This window comes from Danio rerio, chromosome 12 (assembly GCF_049306965.1).
Source record: "Danio rerio strain Tuebingen ecotype United States chromosome 12, GRCz12tu, whole genome shotgun sequence".
NCBI lineage: Eukaryota > Metazoa > Chordata > Actinopteri > Cypriniformes > Danionidae > Danio > Danio rerio.
Window position 1 is genome coordinate 8,094,800 of NC_133187.1, and position 13,748 is coordinate 8,108,547.

The window sequence follows — 13,748 nt, forward strand, 5'->3', positions numbered from 1 at the left end:
TTCACTTTTGGTGACTAGGCTGGCCAGTCCAATCACTTTGACCTTCTTTGCTTTCAGGAACTTTGATGTGGAGGCTGAAGTATGAGAAGGAGTGCAATGCTGCTGAAGAGTTTGCCCTCTCCTGTGGTTTCTAATGTAATGGACAGCACAAATGTCTTGATACCTCAGGCTGTTGATGTTGCCATCCACTCTGCAGATCTCTTGCATGCCCCCATACTGAATGTAACCCCAATCCATGATTTTTCCTTCACCAAACTTGACTGATTTCTATAAGAATCTTGGGTCTATGCGGGTTCCAATAGGTCTTCTGCAGTATAGTAGCTAAATTGACTTTTTTTTTGCAAAAATAATGAAAATAGCAGACAGGATTGAAAAGAAAGATGCAGAGAGACAGCGGAAATTTACATAAGCGGGTTGGGTGAACAAATGACAAACTGCTGAGCTTAACACATACAAAAATAAATCAGGCAGACGTCGAGTCAACATGAACCGTCTGAACCTACTGAAAGTATAAGAAACTATTAAGAAAATTAATATAGTGAATATGATAGAGTTAGATTACAGAGGATACCACACAGCATGCAAGAGAGACAGAGAAAACAATCGCTTTACTGACTCCAGTTAGACTAGATGAACTCTATGACACACTACAGTTCAAAAGTTTGGTGCCAGTACGGTTTCTTTCTCAAGAAATTTGATCATTTTCATTTAGCAAGGATGCAAGAATCTGGTCAAATGTGACATGCAAACATTTATAACGTTTCACAAGATTTCTTTTTTAAATGAAAGCTGTTATTTTGATTTGTGCATTCTTTAAAGGACCCAGAGAGGAAATGTATCATGGTGTGCACAAAAATGACGCTGCATAGCTGTTTTCAAAACTGATGATACATGTGTATTTAGCAGCAAATCAGCATATTAGAATTCCGCACAGTAAAGACTGAATTAATGATGCTGACAATTCAGCTTCGCCATCACTGAAATAAATCTATTTTAATGTATTTAAATGTATTTTAAAATATATTCAAATAGAAATATGTTTTACTATATTCCCAGTACTGGGCTGCGGCTGGAGGGGTATGTGAAGTTTTACTAAATATTTTTGAGAGAAGCACGCGATATGATTGATTGCAGCTGGTCTCTCATCCGTAGTCATTAGTAAGCCAATCATTCCAAAACTCACTATAAATAGACCGACTAATATTACTTCCCTTGTCTTCGTTTTTTGAAGAATCCCCCTACCCACCCCAGCTCCTCCTTTCCTTCTTTAGTAGGGGGAGCTCTCATGAACTTCCTGATCTCGTACCCCCTTACATGCTCATTGACCAGGCGGGAGCCCAAGGCTCAATTATCTCAGAGCTCAGGGTTCTCTCCCGGGACAGCATGCCAAAACCTGCTATTTTTATAGGACATGAACTGGTGAGACATGAACTGGAGGGTTGTCTGCTGTTGTGACGCAGTGTGTTCGGGATTTCAGGAGGCGTGGCTTTGAATCACAGTCCCTTCCCCGCCGTCCAAAGTTAATATGCTAAGCGGTTAACATTTTGGCAGATCAACTACTGCACCTTTAACGTATACATTAAATACCATCAATATTTGTCTTTTATTATGTCTTTTGAACACAAGTTTGTAATAAATTCACTGGTCAGCAATGGTGATTACACACATTTTTGTTTCAATTATGTCCATCTTTCAAAGGTCCTAATTATTATTATCTATTTATTTTAGCGTTTTATCAGCATTTGTGTTTTTGTTACATTCATGGTATTTTTCCATTTCATAAAGGATTAATATCTGTTAGAGTTTTTCACTTTACAATTGACAGTTTATTTAAAAAAATAATAATTTTAAAGGTTCTTGGTGAATTAAAATAGTTCCAAATGGAACCAAAAAATGCAAAAAAAAAAGATTATTTTTCGGCTTAGTCCCTTTAAAAATCAGGGGTCGCCACAGTCGAATGAACCGCAAACTCATCCAGCATGTGTCTTACGCAGCGAATGCACGTTTAGCTGCAACCCATCTCTGGGAAACACCCATTTATTCTCATTAACACACACTACAGAAAATTTAGCTTACCCAATTCACCTATAGCACATGTCTTTGGACTGTGGGGGAGACAGGAGAACCCAGACGAAACGCGAAACGCATGGGAACACGGCGAGAACATGCAAACTCCACACAGCCAACTGACTCTGCCAATGCTCGAACCAGCGACCTTCTTGCTGCGAGGCGACAGAGCTACCCACTGCACCACCAACATTGAGATGACTATAAAAGTTAACAGAACAGCTGACTTCAGACGCCTGCTAAAAATCACAACTTGAGGGTAACTGCTCAGAAAAGTGAATTAATTAAAAAAAATAAGAAAAATCATTATTTGTTTGCTTTTATGACCTAAAAAGATTATATATTTAAGAGATCTCACACAATAAGAATCTCACAGTTATGTGGGATGTATACATATTTGTGCGTGTTGAAGTCATGCAGGAGGTGTCTACAATATCAGTGTCTCTCTCTCCATCACCCTGCGTTATTAATAGATGCCAGTGTGAAGCGGCGCGAGCAAGTGACTCACGTGTGTCCAAAAAAAAAAAAATAGAAAAAACAAGAGCCATCTTCCTTGCGAAAGAGCCACAAACAAACAAACCCACCCCTCCTATCAGCCACTAGTCTTTCAATGGGTTGTCATATCGGTATACCACATCCATTCATTCATTCATTCATGCAACGTAAAGTATAACAACCCAACGTACAGTATATCTTGCATAATCACTCACTCGCATGCTATATACAGTGAAAGAGGGATTTGAATTACCAGGTGAGCTGTGCTGGTCCCCAACGCCATTGCATGAAGGAAGCAGGACTTCATCTTTAAATCCCAGGATGGGTGGACTTTCTTCGGGAGAGGGGTCCGAGGAAGGACTGGAGTCTCCGTCCAGAGTCTGGAGCTTCATCAACGAGCCCTGCAGGCAGAAGCAGAACATGCCGGCTTTAGCTTGTTGGAGCGCAGGAGGAAAAGATCGCTCTGCATGCGTCGAAGCGGAAAGCAAGGATGCTGCTGCAGTCTCACACGCCCCTCTGCTCTGCCTCCATCACCATACACGCGTGTGAGAGGGTGTGTGTGTGCACGAGCAAGGCTTGTGATCACGTCCCTCTCTGCTGCAGTTCTTTATCTGGCATGGATTATTCATGCCACTCTTTTAGTGGCGGAAAAAGGAGAACGAGAGAGAAAAAGGGGAGGGGGTCTTCTGGCGTCAGCAAGCCCTTCAGCAGACTGGCTGAAGCTGGTTCCTCTGATAGGAGAACAGGTGTGGTTGGAGGGAGGGAGTGCATGCGGATGGATGCGTGGGATACGTGGAGGAAGAAGGCGGAGGGGGGGTTCTCAGATTTAGCTCAGTGGTTATGAAGGCTTTTCCCGCATCTGGAGGTGTGCGTGTTTGGGAGGGTGGGGGGGGGGGGTTGTTCTCACGAAGTGTATTGACATCATGGCCCCTCCCAGCCTCCATTCATAAAATAGAAAACAGCCCAAAGCAGCTGCAAGCCGTGGAATCGTGCAGCTCTGGGATGTGTTACGGATGCATATACGCACACATATATGTCGATGTAGGAATGTGTGTGCATTTGCTCGACGCGTGTTGACTTTCAAGGGCGTTTTAAACCTTTCGTTGACTTTCATCAGATGGCTCAAAAGCCTGTTCATGGAAAAAAGAAAAGGACCTCGTAATTTATTTTTTCTCCCACATGTGGTTTTAAAATTTGATGAGTGACAAAAGATATTTTGAAGAATGCTGGTTGACCTATTGACTTTTATAGTCCCAGCAACCAGAGTTATTCAAATACAGGATATATAATATTTTAGAAGATATAATACAGGTACACACATTTAGTAATTAACCCTCGCGTCATGTTCACATCTGCCCCTTACTTTAGTGTTCCCAGTCAAAATTCACCGGCCTGTTTTACTGTGAGCTGTGAACAATAGCCCCTTTCACACAGTGATACCGGTAAATATCCGGAAAATTTCCGGAATGACTTTACCGGTATATTCAAAAAAGCGCTGTTCACACAGGCGAGGATGTTACGGAATTTTTCCGGAAAAGAGCATTCACACATCCATCGCAAAATACCGGTACATTCTGACATCATTAACCAGAAATGACCTCTAAACGGCTGCGCTTGTGTTTGTAAACATTTGACTACATTATAAACTCTTTGGATGGATCAGTATTGAGTACAACTCCAATGAAAACATAGAGAAACACTTTCGCATGTAGAGATGTTCATGATATGTGTGTGTGCTGGCGCTCACGGGCACACGCAAAGCTTAAAGGTAAACAAACAACGGATTATCATGAACATTTTATCGATAATTATTTACACAGTTAGCATTAAGAAGGAACATAGAAACGTTATTTGACTAACATCTAGCAGCTAAATGTGTCTGGAAAAATATTCAAAGGCTCTCATAAACTCTTATTCTCATAAACCGCGCACACGTGAATGCGTCTGACTGTTCTGATTGGCTAAAGTAGACGTCTCACGTCAGCACATTCTAGACGTGTACGCGCTCTTTACAGCAATCTTCCTTCTGCATTCACACAGCGCAGCATTCCGGCAAATTACCAGTAATGTTACAACTTCTCTTTCCGGAAAATAGCCAGAACGAATTTACCGGTATTTTCAAAAAGGACCTGTTCACACATACAACCTTTCCGGAAAATTGCCGGTAATTTTCCGGAACGGTCTGTATGTGTGAAAGGATGTCTCAAAGTAGTGTTTAACATGAATTTACAAAATTAGACATGAAATAACTGCAATAAAGAAATTGTTGCTAAGCTAAGCTAAAATTGCTAGGGTCAGAGATTGGCTAAACAGAGAAGAAAGAAAGAAAGAAAGAAAGAAAGAAAGAAAGAAAGAAAGAAAGAAAGAAAGAAAGAAAGAAAGAAAGAAAGAAAGAAAGAAAGAAAGAAAGAAAGAAACTTTCTCTGTACTTCTTTCCAGAGAGAGAGAGAGAAATAAATCAACAAAATGAATAAAATAAGAAAAGAAAGAAACTGAACTCGTATGAATTAGCCACTAAACTGACAAAATGTAAAATAGTTGTTTCCTTGTGCGATCAGGCTGGAGGATCAGCACATAAGAGCATAAAAGAGAAGTGTACCTACAAAAGACATTGTTCAGTCTGAAATGAGTGAGTGAGTGAGTGAGTGAGTGAGTGAGTGAGTGAGTGAGTGAGTGAGTGAGTGAGTGAGTGAGTTGGGGTAGTGTGTGTGGGGATGTTTTCTGTCTAATGGATGAACAGTCTGGATACTCATAAATTTCCTATAGGGGTCACTTTTGACCAGTAACAACACAGGTGTAACAAGGTTGATTAAAACACTCAAAATTAAATGAAAGAGAGGATCATCACTTTTATATGTTCAAGTGCACAGTATGGAGGATATCCTAAGACCTTGAGGCAATCAGATGTAAAACACAATATTTATGAGTGAGTTAAGTTGTAAATCATTCAGATTTGACCCGAAAACGACAGGAAAAGTGTCTTTCAAGCATAAATTAAATACAATTAATATTTGTCTTTTATTATGTCTTTTGAATACGCATTTGTGATTAATTCACTGGCCAACAATGATGCATAGGTGACAACACACACTTTTTGTTTTATTATATGAAACCATGACTATCTTTGTCCATCTTTCAAAGGTGTTTTTGGCATTTTATCAGCATTTTTTTTTTTTTATTGACAACATTTATGGTACTATTCCATTTTCATAAAAGGTTAATTATATGTTAGAGTTTTTACATTATAGATCACAGTTTATTTTAAAAACTAATAATTATAAAGGTTTTTAGTGAACCAAAATGGTTCTTCTGTAGCATCATTGCAAAAAACAAACCAAAATAAATAAATAAATAAATAAATAAATAAACTATGTAATAGAAATGTGTTTTGTATTTAAACCAGAATTGTTTTTGAAGATAACAGAAAACTGAACAAAAATGCATACTATCTATCCATCCAATGCTTATGTACATGTGATTTTTCAGGTTTTTTATTTTTAAGAAATTTTAATCCATTTTAAAAAAATCTTTTCACATTGTCATTATGGGGTATTGTGTGTAGAATTTTGAGGAAATAAATTAATTTAATCCATTTTGGCATAAGGCTGTAACATCACACACACACACACACACACACACACACACACACACACACACACACACACACAAAAGTACCTTAGTGTCCCACCAGTGCTGATATACAGCCATATCGCACTACAAGTGTGATGTTGCTTTTATACAACAGTTCAACGGCACAATCGTGTAAATAAGTCAAAACACAGTCTATAGCGTAATGTCTAAAGTGATGACAAAACAGCTGATTTTGCTCACAAATTAAGATTATAAGGCTGAACGTGACATGAAATGCCATCCATCTACAGAGATATCTTCATACCGTGTGTTGCAATTGGGATATCACAATAATTAACCCCTGAAAAAATCAGCACAATCACTACCAGACAGCTGTTGTGTTTGCGATAAGGAAAAACGCTAAACACATGCGGACTTCTTTTTTTTTGCCAACACAACACACATTCCTGATTTGCTAGCAAATTGGTATAAATACAGCACTACAACATACAAAAGAGAAAGATCAGCTTATAATATCACTAACCAGCATACCTGCGAACATGTCGCTGAAAATCTGGGAGACCAGGGGGACGGGGTGTTCGGGGGTGAGCTCTCTAAATAGCACTGTTGAGAACCGGGATAGGATGCAGCGGGTTTTGGGTGGCCACTGCGATCGGGTACTATACCAAAATAGGCGACCCAGGGGTGTTTACAGACTGTACCAAAGAGGGGGGTGGGTGAAATTATGGGAGTTGTCCGGAAGAAATAAAAAAACAGGATGGTTACAGCAGATTGGTCTGAAATACAGGATACTTCCAGGTAAAACAGGAGTGTTGGCAGGTATGCTTACCATTTAATAATGATTTGATCTGCTGTAGTTAGAAATCACACTGTTATAAGCTTCTAAGCGTACGGGCTTATTATGCGGTTCTGTCGCCATCTTGTGGATAGAAAACATCAACCGTCTTTGGTCTACTTTGTGGCAGGCTAATGGCCGCCGATGAGCTCTCTCAGAAATTGTAAATATTTTTACAAATAAACTGCATAGTTGCAATCTAAACAATTACATTCTCGACTAAAAAAAGCCTCAAAAGTACATTATGTTGTCTAACAGCAGTAATACTGTAATAATGTTGCTGACTGTATATGGGCAGAGGTTACAAAGATTTGTAATACACAAACTAAAAACATAGAAATTGTGCTAGACAAATGGCTAAGTAAAAAGGTTAAGTTAAAGGTGGCTTAGTGGTTAGCATTGTCGTCTCAAACAGCAAGAAGTTCGCAGGTTCGGGTCTCGGCTGGGCCAGTTGGCATTTCTGTGTGGAGTTAGCTTGTTCTGCACGTGTTCGCATGGGTTTCCTCCGGGTGCTAAGCCAAAGGAAAATGAATGAATTCCACATTATATTTCATCTGCAACAACATTGCAACATTTTAAAAAGATGTGTTTAGTCACTAACTTCTGAATAAATGCCCATGCGAACACCTGAGATTTCTCTGCATGAAAGACCTTTAAATGTCAGATTACTGTGCTTCTGGATTTCCAATATGGTAGGAATATTGCTATATATGATGTGACAATATGATTGACAGGGCACGTAATTAATCAAGAGTGGCCCATTATTGAGAAAGTAGTAGGTTATGTTCGAAAGCTTGCATATACGCTGTTTCACACTCAAATGTATGTATTTTGTCTTCACAAAAAGAGTACTTATACTTTTAGGACGTAGTACAAGTAATCAAATTGGGACTTTTTTTTTTTTTTTTTTTTTTTGTAGAGTCCAAAATTTGTGATTTCTCTGGAAAAAAAAAGACCACTTATTTTTAATTGTAAACACTTTTGTTTTCTACTAGCAGATTATGTCCTATAATTTCAACTGAACCATATATAATTGCTCAAAATCAATGCATTCCCTAGCCTTCACTATTTAAATATCTAAAGCAAATAAGCCCTAAGCCCTGCTGTCTTTCATTTTCCTTTTTTTCTGTCTGATTTCACGGTTAGTCTGTCAGTATAGTGGAATCACTGTAAATGCGTGTCTGTGGGTTAGGACAGTGAAACACTGCTCCTCTCATGGAGGATGAGTCATCCAGCTCTCCCGCCCTCCCCTTTCCTCTCCTCCATCCATCTTTCCCCACTCATCCCCTGTTTTCCAGAGGGAATAGAGTGCGTGTTGGTGTAGGGAAACGCCCCCTCAAGCAGCACTGACGCTCTTTCAGCCCACAGAAAAGACTTGCGTAAAGATCAGCCATGCTGATTTCACACACTGACCAATATGAGATTATGAAATCCTAATCAAAACTCCATTACCCAAGGAATGCAATGAGCTATCAAAATAGAAAAATATTATGTAATCTGATATTTTGCCAAAACCATTTTCAGCATCACAATTTAATAAATAATTTGAGGAATCACAAAGCTGCAATTTATTAGTATAAAAAAATAAAGCGTTTCATCAAATAAATCTGCTGAAAATACAATATTTTAAGATTTAAAATGGTTTAAGATTTAAAACTACACTACCTGACAAAAGTCTTGTCGCCTTTCCAAGTTTTAGGACCAACAAATAATAACTTGACTTCTAGTTGATCATTTGTTATCAGAAGTGGCTTATATAAAAGGCAAAGGCCTCTAGATTACACTTATTTTACCAAAATAAAATATGATCATGCCTTGATTTTTAATTATTCAATTAGGCCAGTAAGGTCTGACTTTGCTTAGACAAAGGTCTTGTCACTTTTTTGACTGCCTACATACATCTCTGCAATGACTCAAACAACTTAGGTCATATGGAATGGCAAAGAAAGTGTTCTTGCAGGACTCCCAGAGTTCATCAAGATTCTTTGGATTCCTCTTCAGTGCCCTCTCCATCTTACCCCAGACATGCTCAATAATGTTTATGTCAGGTGACTGGGCTGGCCAATACTGGAGCACTTTAAACTACTTTGCTTTGAGCAGCACAAATGTCTTGAAACCTCAGGCTGTTGATGTTGCCATCCACTCTGCAGATCTCTTGCACACCCCCCATGTTGAATGTAACTCCAAACCATGATTTGTCCTTCACCAAACTTGACTGATTTCTATGAGAATATTGGGTCCATGCTGGTTCCAGTAGGTCTTTTGCAGTATATGTGATGATTGGGATGCAGTTCAACAGATGATTCATCAAAAAATAAATAAATAAATAAATTGACCTTCTGCCACTTTTTCAAATGATCAACTAGAAGTCAAGTTATTATTTGTTGCTCTTACAACTGTGATTGACGACAAGTCTTTGGTTAGGTAGTATATATATATATATATATATATATATATATATATATTAAATCAGACAATATATAAAACGCATAAGTTGCGTTATGGTAATGCCTTCCCTTCACACCACCCCAGAGTTTTTAAGCCTCGATAACGGAGTGTTTTGAAAATGCTGAAGAGGCTGTTAAAATTTAAAAATGGTATGGCTGCAAACATTCACCTATCTGATTAGGGGCTTTTCCTCAATATCAATTACACAAAGTTCAGACTTCTTTCCCCTGTAAGTTCAGACTTTGCACGTTTATAACGAACTACCGAGGACGTGTGGACATGTCGGGTAAATCTTTAAATGCAACTGCATTATACTTTTATAACGTCATTCACCCTGGCTTATCATAGATATGTGTTATTATGGGTTTATGTCCTGTAATCAGTATATTAAAATAAATGGAAAAACAACTCGCCCTTCAAAGACACAGTCACGGCATAATAACACATCCATATCTTAGCAAGGATCATCATATTTTTAAGGGCCTACTCACACTATGCCATCCGTACCGTGCCCAGGCCCGTTTCCCGGATCGTTTGAGAAGTGTGAGTGCGCTGAATCGGGCTCAAGCTTGGTTTACTTGGCCGGCACTGGCCCGGTTGGAAGAGGTGGGCCTGAGCGTGGTTCACTTGGGCTTTGGCGTAGTACGCTTGTGTGTGAGTGCAAAATGCGCCAAAGCCCGAAACCGAAATCGAGACGTGATTTTTAAGAGGCTGTTTCATATGGATTTATTAATCACTCTTACTGTTCAGTGAATGCAAACTGCCGTAGTTTATTAAAGACGCAAACTCCTAACTTCACGACAGCTGCGCGGCTTCAGCAAACCTCCTCATTCCTGCAGCGCGAGAGCTTTATGATTGTTTATGAGCGGCAAAAGTGGCGGATCTGTTCGGCGAAATATCTGACTGCGTTTCACCGCATCCCTAAGAACTGTTTGGCGAAATATTTGACTGCATGTCACTGCATATCAAACGACTGAAACGATATAACTAGAGAAATCTACACTGTGCTGCTGAGTGAGAGAGCGCTTCTCACTGAACAGCGCAGCAGCGATGACGTAAGCGTGCCGAGGCCCGATTGTATGTGAGTGCGGGCTGTCGGAGGAGACGGGATGGGGGACAAGCGTGCTTTGGCCCGGTTCGAGGTAACTGTACCTAGTGTGAGTACGGCCTAAGTCCTCTAGAAACATTTCCGTTGTGTTATGTGGATATTTGCAAGTGTTGTGACCAATTTGCAGCGCTTTTCTTAAGTTGTTTGTGTTGTGACTAATTTGCAACACGTGTACTGTCAAATTAATGTAATTGCATGTGCTTTCTAAAATTTTAGCACGTTAAGCACTCTCGGCCACTGTAGATTTGGGATGGACTGGCCGACGTTCGGTTACTCAAAGCCGGGTAGGTGTGCTCAGAGCTCCCCCTGACTGCCTTGAGCTCAGACATGAGAATACCCTGAAGCAGTTTTTAGTGCATGCCAGAGTGCATGTATAGTCACGTTATGTGCATTTTCAGCAGTGAAGTGTGGATGGAGATCTTTACAGAAACACTAGGTGAAACGCCAGTGTGGACGTGGATCGTTTTCATTCTAAAACTAAAACGTATTAGTGTAAACGGAGCCTCAGAAAGTGTTAATGTTTCTGTGTAGCCAATTCTATGATTGACTGATGTCTTCTCAGGATTATGGGTAATTAGTTGTTCATTGAGAATTTGAGAATATAATCTCTTAAATAAATAGCTCACCCAAAATTGAAAACCTAAAAAGTGGTGTCTTTTTTCATTGAACAAAGAAGATATTTTGAAGAATGCTGGTAATCGGTAACCATCAGCATCCACATTAGGAATAAAATACTACGGAAGTCAATGGTTTCCAACATTCTTCAGAATATCTTTTTTTTAAAACTCAAACAAGTTTTCAAACAAAGGGTGAGAAAATGAGAGATTTTTGGTTGAAATAAGCATTTATTGGAGATTTATGTATTGGTTTAAGTATCTTAAACACTGATACTATTGTCCATATTTTATTTTCTAAGAATATAATAAAATAATATTCATTGATTTTCCTTTATTTAACATCTCTCTTGTTTCCTTAAGGAGGATTTTTTATTTCTGTCATTGATTTGGTCTGTGACGTCAGTGCTGACCTGAAGCTGTTCCTTGCCATTTGTCATGCAAACTCAGAATGACATCACAGGAGAGTGGGTGATCTAAATGTTTCCCTGTGAGGGCTACAGGAACGACACTCATGGACCATTCACAGCACTGCGTGTACTGATAGATGCCATCAACACTTGAGTCATTATAGAAAATAATCTCTGGAGCTTCACCTATGATTAAGAGACAGGAAATCCATACAGAAGGCAATCGTGTCTAAATGGAGGCTTAGTGGTAAACGGCAACTTCAAAAATCAGATTGCATCTTAAATCTGAAATGCCCAAATAGATTAATAAAGAAATTCAGAAATGAATTGAAATATTATCTGTAATTTTTATTATATGTAAAATATTGTTGAGTCCGTTATTACTTTGAGTGTAATATATACTGTTATGTTTCAGTTTTACATATTTGATGATATTAAATAATTTTTTATTAAATAAAATTAATAATTATGTTGATGATAATAATGACACACGCAATAGTTTTCTGCTAACATTTTGGTGAAATAGACAAAGCTATTCAGTTAGAAAAAAAAATATATGAAATTAAAAAGAATGAGACTGCAGAAACTTCAGAAAAGAAGCAAAACACTACAAAAGTATGATTAAAAAGGTTATGCATAGTTCTGAATCAATCACTGGTATTTTATAATCATTTATTAGTAAGCAATTACATTTTGTTAATATTTTGACTATTTTAATTGTCTGTTTTTACTATAATTTTACAAAATATTTTAAAATGTTGTTGGCGTGTCACTTTTTAAATGTCTGTTTAGTACTTTGTATTATTTTTAGTTATTTTAAATTATGTTATAACATTTTTTAAATTAAATTACATTCTTGTATGTCTTTTTAGCACGCTAAAACACAATCATTTTAGGCTTTTATTGTTTAACATTGTTTATTGTATTTTAAGTATAATTATACGCATACGAGTATAATTTAATGCTATGTATTCATAACAACAAAATGTGTCTTTAGGAGTAAATTGTTGTGTTATAATCACATGCTTTTTTGACGATTCTGTTTGCTTTAGCATTTCGTTCTAATCCGGTCCAATAAGCACGAAAATGGTTTTAATTTCCACTGTGGTGCTGGTAACGGATCTCTATGGAATGCAATACAAATGCGCCAGTCGTTTCCTTGGTGACGTGCAATATAAACAGTGATATGAATTAGCGCTGCACAACATGTCGTTTCAGCATCAATATTGTATTGTGACTATTGTAGATGCGCACATCGCAAAGATATGCAATGTTTAGTCTGTGATATAATTGACCAGGAGTTAACTGAACTGCATTTAATCACTGAATTTAAAATGAAATTATACTATTTGTGATGATATTAAATAATAATAATATTAACATTATTATTATTATTGTAGTTATAATAATAATAATAATAATAATAATAATAATAATAATAATAATGACAATTTTTTTCTGCTAAAGTTTTGGTGAAACCAACAAAGCCATTCTTTCAGTTAGAAAAAATATAAAATATTTATCTGAAATTAAAAAGAATGAGCCAATTCTCAATTTTCAAACTGCAGAAAAGAAGCAAAACACTACAAAAATATGATTAAAAAAAGGTTATGAGTAGTTCTAAATCATAACCACTGGTATTTTATTATCATTTATTGATAAGCATTACACTTGACATATTTTATTTGTCCGTTTTTACTAATAATATTTTACATATTATTTAAGAAATGTTGTTGGCTTGTCACTTTTGAAATCTCTATTCAGTACTTTGTATTATTTTTAGTTATTTTAAATAATGTTATAAAAATGTTTAATTATATTATGTCTATGTATGTCTTTTTAGCACGCTAAAATAAAATAAATTTAATCCTTTATTGTTTTTTTAACAATATTTAACAAAATTTATTGTTTATTGTATTTTAAGTATAATTATAATTATATATATATATATATATATATATATATATATACACACACACACACACACACACACACACACACACACACACACACACACACACACACACACAAGTATAATTGAATGCAATTTATCCATTTACTTTTGTTTGTTTTAGTTAAAAAAAAAAGATAGCTTAATGTTACATACATCATAGGCTAACATTTTAATTGATATTCTCTGATACAATCACAGATAACCGTCCACTCCAATGAACTTTAAG

At 37.2% G+C, this 13,748-nt stretch overlaps 1 protein-coding gene across 7 annotated transcripts in view; it reads right to left on the reverse strand.

Moving 5' to 3' along the window:
• The window catches only part of si:ch73-51i5.2, a 278,670-nt gene that overhangs the window by 233,625 nt on the left and 31,297 nt on the right, over positions 1 to 13,748 (reverse strand). For all 7 annotated transcript variants that reach the window (XR_012387825.1, XR_012387828.1, XR_012387826.1 and 4 more), the window contains one exon: positions 2,816 to 2,963. Coding sequence is in view for 2 of the 7 variants with exons in the window: in XM_021480223.3 (XP_021335898.3) it covers positions 2,816 to 2,963 (148 nt within the window). In the remaining 5 variants the exon portion in view is untranslated. The remainder of the gene's footprint in view (positions 1 to 2,815; positions 2,964 to 13,748) is intronic.